The sequence below is a fragment of the Olea europaea genome, chromosome 3 (assembly GCF_002742605.1).
Source record: "Olea europaea var. sylvestris chromosome 3, O_europaea_v1, whole genome shotgun sequence".
Classification (NCBI taxonomy): domain Eukaryota; kingdom Viridiplantae; phylum Streptophyta; class Magnoliopsida; order Lamiales; family Oleaceae; genus Olea; species Olea europaea.
Window position 1 is genome coordinate 20,235,634 of NC_036239.1, and position 10,305 is coordinate 20,245,938.

The 10,305-nt window shown below is 34.8% G+C and overlaps 2 protein-coding genes across 2 annotated transcripts; one reads left to right on the forward strand and one right to left on the reverse strand.

The window, feature by feature from the left end:
- The first annotated feature begins 910 nt into the window (after positions 1-910).
- On the forward strand, positions 911-5,117 carry LOC111389341 (mevalonate kinase-like). Its single transcript, XM_023014264.1, has 5 exons — positions 911-1,233; positions 3,483-3,726; positions 3,809-4,062; positions 4,162-4,575; positions 4,818-5,117. Exons 1-5 carry the CDS (start codon positions 1,101-1,103, stop codon positions 4,934-4,936), a joined length of 1,164 nt encoding a protein of 387 aa, XP_022870032.1. The 5' UTR covers positions 911-1,100; the 3' UTR covers positions 4,937-5,117.
- Positions 5,118-5,482: 365 nt separating this feature from the next.
- On the reverse strand, positions 5,483-7,959 carry LOC111389351 (putative F-box protein PP2-B12). The gene is made up of 3 exons (XM_023014274.1): positions 7,632-7,959; positions 6,583-6,701; positions 5,483-6,491 (listed from the first exon to the last, which is right to left on the reverse strand). Exons 1-3 carry the CDS (start codon positions 7,920-7,922, stop codon positions 5,999-6,001), a joined length of 903 nt encoding a protein of 300 aa, XP_022870042.1. The 5' UTR covers positions 7,923-7,959; the 3' UTR covers positions 5,483-5,998.
- Positions 7,960-10,305: the final 2,346 nt, after the last annotated feature.

Here is a 10,305-nt window from a genome sequence, read left to right on the forward strand (position 1 = left end):
CTATCTCAATGCAGTATTTTGACAGGCTTAATTTGTATGCATCAGTTGGCAATGACGCCGAAGAATATCAAATACATACTCTCAGCCATGTTTAAATACCGTACGATATTGTTGAACTTCCTATGGAGTCTTAGACTCTTCGTACACCAAGCAAAGGAAATTTATTTACAGGGGGAATTTCTCTGTACTTTTGCTAACCAGAATATTTTAAGTTATAACAAAAAAGAGTTTGAGGAAAAATGAATTTTTGGAAAGAGTAATACTATTCGTAGTCGCTCGCTGCGACAGTCGTTCTACGTGGCATACACATGGCAGATGATTATTTGATGCATTAATATGATAATTTTTTTTATTCATTAATGCATCAAATAATCACCTGTCATGTGTATGCCACGTAGGACGACTGCAAATAACATTATTCTTTTGGAAATTAGCCAAATATGGCCAAGTCTTCTATTAATAAGTGGAGAAAATGAACATGTCAAAATATGTTTAGAAATAAATTAAGGGCGTGTCTGGGGGGTGCTTCTCGTTAAATTGTAATGAGAATTTTGTCCGTTATTTATAGCATGTAGATCCCATGTTGACAGCAATTTTTAAAATTTTAAAAATGATATATCGAAAATACCCATCTAAAATTAAAAAAGAATTAAATGATAAGGGTAAAAATGTCATTTTATCAAAAAATGGTCAAACATTTCAACTGCATGTCTGACGTATTAATTAAAGCATGCAGCCCGGGTCGCACTTACCTCATCCAACGGTCAAAAAAGGCATTTGACAGGTAGCAAAAATTGCTACCAGACACGTAAAGTTGAACTTAGCAGTTTGTCACGCGCGAATAATGCAAGTGGCAACCAAATTACAATAAACTAAAACGAAAACAACCAAAATCAAGCATCCACGTGAAATTCTCCGCCACCAACGTCAATCGCCATCCAAGCAGGACTCCCCTACGATTCCACTGTAGTTGCTCTCGCTTTAACTCACTCAAATATATACCACCATCATATATGTTCACACTCAGAGTGTCTTGAATTTATAGTTCGCAACGGGATCGGATTTATCGGGTGAAGATTTCGCATAGTTTTTTCCAAGAAATGGAGGTCAGAGCCCGAGCACCCGGGAAAATTATACTCGCAGGTGAACATGCAGTTGTCCACGGATCCACTGCTGTGGCTGCCTCAATCGATCTCTACACTTACGTCACTCTTGGGTTCCCCACGCCTTCTGGTAACTACCTCAGTTCTGAATTTCTCAGCTCCACTGTTAATTTTGATTTTCAAGTTCTGCGATTCGTTTTGGACTATGATAGTTTGAATATTTTATGTTCAATTTTCTATTTTCTTTATGAGTTATAGCAATTGGGTTTTTTGTGGATACATTTTTGCGTCTCGTTGATTCTGATTAATTTAAGTACTTTATCCGGAATTTTGTATTCCCCTTTATGGATTCTTGCAATTGGGTTTGGTGTGGATACATTTTTTGTTTTCGTATTTGATTCTGATTATTTTATCTGCAATTTTTTCTAGAAATATTTTTGCTATTAGTATTTGATACTCATTAATTATACTGCAATTTCTCTTGGAGTAATCTCTTACCTTATGCATTATGTTGATACATTTCTGCGATTCGTAGTTGATTCTGATTAATTGGAATAATTGCAATTAAAATAAATGAAATGTGTTGGTAACTCCCTGAACTTCACAAAATTTTCCAAATCTATAGTTTACAAATAAAATCGTCTTTGTTTGGGAAGTGTTTATAAACTGTTTATGTATGAGTGATGGATAACTGGATAATACTTGTATATCCCACAAAATGTATGGATAAAAAGTGTTTTGGTCAATTATAAACAGTTTATAAACATTAGCCAAATATGGTCTTTGTGTATATTATACTAACAAAGTAAAGGAAATAATGTGAAGACGTTATTCTCGTTGAATCTTTATGAAACTGAAACTTTATAAAACTTCATGAATTACCAAGATCTCTATGTCAAATCATCAAGAAAATCAGTTAATGTGGTACATACCTTGATCCATGACTTTGAATCGTGAATCTTTAGTCTTAAAGATCAACTTTCAATCCCCTCTTGATTTATCTTCTTGTTTTCAATCTTGATTGTCTTGTTCTTCAATTTAATTACTTTAATCCTTTTTTTTTATTCTTAAATTATTCTTGATTGTTAATCTTGATCGTGGGTTTTTGATCTTCTTCAATATGTTTTCTCTTGTATTATTGTGTTGATGAGATGATATAAAGAATAAGAATGCCAAATAAATTGAGGATCGTAACCCTATATATAAGTATTTCGCCCATTGTGAAATACAACTCTAATGGATCCCGTCTATACATATATTTAGGCCCATGCTTTATTTAGATGCTCAAAGCCCGTTGACTTTTAACTCTTTATTAGATCACTTTAAATGGACTTAACTTTAAGATAACTTTTATACACAATTATTTACATATATAGGCCCACATGACAAATAAATACCTAACGAGTCTTGTTCAGTAAAGCTGCGAGTTAATAATGATCCTTAGCTCTTGGCTCAGCTCGTCTATTAATTTGCATCTGTAATCTAAGCTCCTCAGAGGGAAGAAGGGTAAGTTACAACAAAGTTAATAACATTTGAATCCCGACGTTGGTTTGTTATAGTCACAGTTGACCATTTGGAAAGGTCGTGTCAAAATACAAAAGGTAGCTCAGTGGTCGGGCCTTGGGTTTGCTTCCCAATAGTCACCAGTTCGAATCTCTTCAGGGCCATTGAGGTGAGTACCTGACTGTAAACTTCAAAGTCTCGTGGGATTAGTCGAGGTGCGCGTAAGTTGGTCTGGATACCCATGGTAAAAAAAAAAAAAAAAAAAAAAAAAGAACTCAAAAGGACATTTTTAGTGAGTACTATCATTAAAATGGTTTTAAAGTTGTAATTGATGCCTTTATAATGCACTGAGGCGTGAGCATATATTTTGGGTGGTAGAAATTGTATGCTTTACAATGAGCTTTTTCCCCTGCAATTTGTTGATTATGTTCGGTTGCCGACTTAAAGGACACGTTTGGCATGCATTTAGATTGGAATTTAGAAAAAATCAATTTTGTGAATCTCTTCACAATCCTCTTATTACACCAATTATAATGCAGGAAAATGACTTCATGAGCAATTGGAATTCAAATGGAAATATCTGGAGGATTGAGTCTACTACTTGATCAATTTATATTGAATTGTTTGTTTGCCAGTCGGACCAATGTATACTAAATCCCCTCGTTTCATAACTAATTCTTTTTTTTTTTCCTTCTATGTTAGATAACGATTTAGATAATAAAATATAATATAGTTCTTGATGTGAATAATATTGACTGGTTGACATGGGTTGTCATGCATTTTCATCATACTTGATTTTTTTTAATATGTTGAGCTTTTCCAATATGATGGCTCTGATTTCTTCCTCCCACTTTCGGGTATTCTTTTGGCGATCAGACAATGATGATACATTAAAACTTCATCTCAAGGATATGGACTTAGAATTTTCTTGGCCAGTTGGAAGAATTAAAGAAGTTCTCCCTGATTTGGGTAGCCATGCTGCTTCCTCTCCCTCATCATGTTCATCAGAGACCATCAAAGCAATTACTGCTCTAGTTGAAGAACAGAACATTCCCGAAGCAAAAATTGGACTTTCTTCGGGTGTTACAACTTTTCTGTGGCTATACACGTCCATTCATGGGTGTGTAATTTGAATTTCGTCCATGGGTTTGTATGCATAGAACCGTTTCAACTTCTGATATGTTTATTTTTTACTTTATCAGATATAAACCTGCTAAAACAGTGGTCACTTCTGAGCTGCCACTGGGCTCTGGCTTGGGTTCATCTGCTGCCTTATGTGTTGCATTTTCAGCTGCTCTACTTGCTCTATCTGATTTCGTCACACTTGATTTTAGCCATCAGGGATGGCAAATGTTTGGAGATAGTGAGCTGGATCTAGTAAATAAATGGGCCTTTGAAGGTGAAAAAATAATCCATGGAAAGCCATCTGGGATAGACAACACAGTGAGCACGTATGGTATGTAATCCAATTAAATATCTTCTTGTTTTTTAGCTTAGAGATACATAGTGCTCGGCGAAGTTTCAGTTGTTAAAACTAATGAAGTTTATGTAACAGGCAACATGATCAAATTTAGGTCTGGTGAATTGACACGCATCAAGACAAATATGCCACTTAAAATGCTCATAACTAACACAAAAGTTGGGAGAAACACGAAAGCGCTGGTAGCTAGTGTTTCTGAAAGGACAATAAGGCATCCTGAAGCTATGGCTTCTGTATTTTCTGCAATTGATTCCATCAGCAGTGAGTTAGCTTCCATTATTCAGTCACCGGTTACAGGCGATCTTGCCATAACTGAGAAAGAGGAAAAATTAGAAGAACTGATGGAGATGAATCAGGGGTTGCTCCAGTGCATGGGGGTCAGCCATGCATCTATAGAAACCGTGCTTCGATCAACATTGAAATACAAGCTGTCGTCCAAATTAACAGGAGCAGGTGGTGGAGGCTGCGTTTTGACACTTCTACCAAGCTGTATCCTTTTAGTTATTCTACATAGAATTAAACTAGCTGTACAGATTATTTTAAAGGGTTTTTTACATATGTACAGGTGGCAACGCTACATTGGCTGGTTGAACCGTGTTTTTTATCCAACATCCAATTAGCAGAATTGATTCTGCTTATTTTCTTCGATCGCGTACTGTTTTATTCTCACTTTTCTCTTTTGCTGCTTAAATTACTTCAAACACAAGTTTATTCTTGACTGCAAGACTCAGTACTATCAGGAACAATTGTTGACAAAGTAATCGCAGAGTTAGAATCGTGCGGGTTCCAATGTTTGATTGCGGGCATTGGTGGAAGAGGCATGGAGATTAGCTTCAGTGGTTCTTCCTAAACTTAGTCCAGAGTTTTAACCGTAAGATTTGTCACCATATTTGAGAATAATCATACGTGGAAATGTATGCTACTTCTGCCCTCTTCTGTTAATTAGAAATGTATTCCTAGTTTTTGCAATGCACGTACGACATTTGGAATAATTTTGCATTTTGTCATAAAGTAATTATTTATATTATGGTCTCTGTAGGCATATTTGGTACCCCTCGAATAATTTTTTTGTCAATACACTGTTTCATTGTTGTATCAATTTCTCTAAGATACTTCAAGAAAGTGATTGATGTTGGTAACACTGACTAGAAACGACTTCATGGGATTTGTTAAATCATTTATAAATTCTTACCAAATGGGACGCTATGTTACTAAAGCTTTTTTTTTTTGTTTCAATAGCTACTCAACTTCGAATCGTGCTACTCGTTAGTCTTTCATTTGAATTCCATTTCAAAAAGTTAAGAGACACGTCCATGCGACACGTGGAATTTCTACAGTCAAATAATGCCATCCCGGCCAAGTCTTGTTATGTTTAGCCCAAGTCGAATGTAAAACACATTTTTGCAAAATAAAATGACAGATTTTCTAATATATAAAAATGGTCCATACACCAATTTTTTTCACACCCAATCGAAATCATGCCCTTTGGGTCCTTACACCAGTTCTTTTACTTGCCGAGTAAAAATGTTTACTTATAACATGTATTTGGAAACAAGACTGACTTAAAAAAAGTTTCATTTACTTTCTCAAGTGTTCTTTTCAGAACAGTTTGGCAAGCTTGACCGGGGGACTGGTAAGAGAGGAATGATCCTCAGTGCAGAGGATTGCAAGGAAAGGAAGATCATCCTTGACACTCTTTTACTTGTTTTCTCATTTATACAAAACACAGAGAAACAACACTCTAAACTTTGTCGAGACTCGAGATACCCCTAGGCCATAGGTAAAAATGACACATACGTAGTCATATGTAGTTGTGTTCTTACCCGTTGAAGTTGAGAGATTTTGGACATTCTGAATTGCGCATAATTGGAATCCCATACCCAGTAATTCATTTCTATTGAAGTTTGTAGTTTCACTCAGATTTTGGTCTGATCTCAATCCCTTGAATAATAAGACCATTCTTCCAGTTTCCACCCTCTGTCTCTGTCAAACTGATTTCCATATCCAAATCTTGTTCTTGGCCGACGAAAAACTCTCCCAACTCAACTTCCATCCACTTATCTGCTCTAACCTTCGGGTACTCGGTAACGCGCCCTGAGGACAAATCGCCTTGCCGTCGAGATATATGAGCCATTCTGTGATTATAAAATATTCGCCTAGGTACAAGCTGGTACCCGTGCTTTCGTTCTCCCTCTGGATCTAAACACACAGTTCGTTTTACACCATCCTGCCCACTAATTCCTACCATAGCTTCAGCAGGTTGGTAATCAAAACCGCATGTTCCTGATTTTGAAGTGAACACAAGGTAAGCTGTATATGTAGTTCCCGAAGACAGCATACTCGTGTTTATGTTGCCACGAATTTCAAACCAACACACATTAAGAAGCTCTGCCACCTCGAGAAATCTGAATCAAATGTGCAATGAACCATCAGTATTCGAAATAATTAATAGAAAGAAAAGATACTACTTGTGCTTATGCAGGAGAAGTGTAGTACCTGGACTCGGGAAGAGAGATCCATTGCCAATATTCAGGTGTATCACCCCACACAATGAAGAGATCCCTTGCAGCCACCATAAAGCACTTCTTTCCTGTTCCTTTCTCCAATGAAAAGCTCTGCAATAACAAAGAAGCATTAGGATGCATCCCCAACTAGAATAAATGAAGTCATGGGCATGATAAATTTCCGGAATATCTAAATGTAAAGACACAAGTGACGACTCTAAGCAAGATGTCAGTCGAGAGACACCATCACAAGTGACAACTATAAACAAGCCATCAATTTATTTTTACCTTGGTTGAACACTGGGCATTAGAGTTTAAAGGCGCGGAACTATTTCTTGTTGTAAAACATAAATTCGGGTAGATGACAATGATCTCGAAGTTATAACGCAACATGTTTAATAGTAAGGACACTACTAAACTTTATTATCCTAATACATGAAAATTAAAATACAAAGTCACCTGAGTCATTTAATTGAACTTATAAAATATAGCCACCTAACTTGATGCTCTCCCATCACCATCGCTACACAGCATTGTTCTATTTATATTCTTTTCCATTATGATGTAAAATTCGTTCAAGCAACGGATATTTCTTGGAATATGTATAGTTACTCTACCCATTTCGCAAAGAATTACATTAAAGAGCAAAGAAATGCCCAGATAACATCAACTGGTACAATCTGATTGGTATTTATTTGTTCTTTCAGTTTACATTTCGATTTACCTCGACCAGACGCTGATTGTTATTTAATAAAAGGCACCTTGATACAAATTCTATCAAAACATGAAACAGTAAATGCATGTTTATTTTTCTAAATTTCATTTATTAGTTTTGACAATAACGATCAAATCTACAACAAACTCACCTGTTGTAAAACAAGTTTATAATTTTATTTAATCTTCAAATTAAAAATAATCCGCATATTCCCAAAAATTAATCCAGGTCATTTTGCTTGATGGCATTTAACAAAATACACGGAAATTACTAATAATTCTATTGTAAAATCCAAAGTTATCAAAGTTCATTGGAATATACATTACCTTGATGCCACCGTCGATGATGATCGGGTTGTCGCAGAGGTGGAAATAAAGCTCTTTCTTGGAGCGAAATTTAGCTAGAAACAAATCACCATCGTCAATTAAGCGTAAAATGATGTCACGATAATCAGGCGGTAAAAACCGCTCCCAAACGGCATCGGATTCTGCAGCTGACCGGAATGTCGTAGACACCAATGAGAGGCGGCAGGCGTCCTTGGGGGTGGTCAGCGACAGCGCGGTGGCTATAAAACCCTCTGGCAGCTCTTGAAAATCACTGTAGGTCTCAACTGACATCGTCTTTCACTCTCTATGAGATAATGGATTTAGAGATGCATGGATGGATAGATGGATATTTATAGAGGCGCCGCTAGTTGAAAGGTCCTCTCTACTGTCTACTGTCTTCCAGTCAAATCTTTTAATAAATAAAAATAATCGGGCAATTAGCACAAAACATCCCTACCTTTCGATGTTTTTATGAAAAACGTCCCTACCTTTCATTTTTTGGTGGATTACACCCTTACTTTTACATTTTTTTGCCCAAAACGTCCTTCTGTCAACTCTCCGTTAAAATGCTCCGTTAAATCAAAAAGGTAATTAGCACAAAAGGTCCCTACCTTTCAAAGTTATTGTGCAAAACGTCCCTATCTTTTATTTTTTAGCATAATTAGCAGAAAAGGTCCCTACCTTTCAATATTATTGTGCAAAACGTCCCTACCTTTCATTTTTAGCATTTTCACCACTACCTTTCACCTTTCATTGCAAAAAAGGTCATTCTCATCCATTTTTTCAATAAAATGACGATTTTATCCTCCTATTCAAATAAAACAAAAAGAAAAGATGAATTACCAACTGCAACCATAATCCTTAAATTTTTAAAAAATTACAAAAAATCATAAATTCTCAACCACCACCATTTTCACAACCTATCAAGCTGCCAACTATAAATCCACATAATACCACCTTTCGGCCACCATGCCCACCGGACTCCACCACTGTAAATGTGGTTGTTTCAGACAGATTGGTGACCAGTACTATGGAGGAGGATATTGGGGAGAGTGAAGCGACGCTGGTGGTGGTGGAGTCCTGTGTGTTGTGGTCGAAAAGTGGTACTATATGGATCTATAGGTGGTGGATTGGTGGGATTGTGAAAGTGGCAGTAGTGGAGAATTTAGGATTTATCTGTAATATTTTGAAAGATTTAGAACTATGATTGCAATTAATTAATTATTTTTTTCTTTTCTTTTTGTTTTATTTCAATAGGAGGGTAAAATCGTTATTTTATTGAAAAAATGGATGAAAAGGTCCTTTTGCGCAATGAAAGGTGAAATGTAGGGGTAAAAATGCTAAAAATGAAAGGTATGGACGTTTTGCACAATAATATTGAAAAGTATGGACCTTTTATGCTAATTATGCTAAAAAATAAAAGGTATGGACGTTTTGCACAATAACTTTGAAAGGTAGAGACCTTTTATGCTAATTACCTTTTTGATTTAACGGAGCATTTTAACGGAGAGTTGACAGAAGGACGTTTTGCGCAAAAAAATGTAAAGGTAAGGGTGTAATCCACCAAAAAATGAAAGGTAGGGACGTTTTCCACAAAAAACATCAAAAGGTAGGGATGTTTTGTGCTAATTACCCAAAATAATCTATTTTATAGAATTTATAATTTTTATAACTTACTTAACAATATTTTTCATAACTTTATCGAAATTTATTAAAACTTTTATCAAAAACTTTGTTATTAAATTTTTTTTAATCAAAACCTTTCTTAGGAGAACCTTAATTCTTCAAATTCATGTATAGTCTTTTAATGGTATATTCAATGAAAACGTCTTAATTTAGACTTTTAAAGAGTTTTATAAATTTAAAAAAATTAAACCAAGATTTCTTGGCAGTGCTTCAAAATGTGTAAAGATTTGATAGATGTAGAAGTCAAACTTCAAGTTTTATTGTGAGCTCAGACAAGGCCTAGACGTAAAAAATGATTAGTAATTATTATTGTTGTTGTTGTTGTTATAATTTTAAGTACTTAATCATTCAAGAAATTGTTTAATAATTAAATTTATATTCAACAAACATATAAAATTATAAAATACTATATTTATTTAATAATTCTTACAATTCTGCAATTATACAATTTTCAAATTTTTAAAATGTAAAATCTAGATTATTTTTTATAGTTTCAACTTTCAACTAAAGAAATCTTATATAACGGAAATACGGAATTATAGGAATTCCATACTTTACTTAACGGTAATACGAAATTATAGGAATTCCATACTTTCGAAGTTTTTAACAATACGATACATCTCAAATCATAATTATATAATATAGACTATTTCTGGAAAAAAAAACTCGAAAAATGGACCAAAACAATCAAATCGAACCGACTCAGGTCGGTTTGATACAAACAATTGGTATAGTTTGATTTTTTTTTAAATAAAACTATAATGGATAGGTTCAATCATGATTTGAAACCTCAAATCACTTATTAATCGAACCAATTTAATATACTTACATGTTTACCTTTTTTTGAAGAAAAATAAAAATCAAAAGATAAGTCATAATCTCATAACTATATTTCGATTCCCTCCAATCTATGATGTTGCCTATAAGAAATTAGGCTTGGCAGAAAAATAAAAAAATTGACCAAACCAATTAAACCGAACGGGTCGAT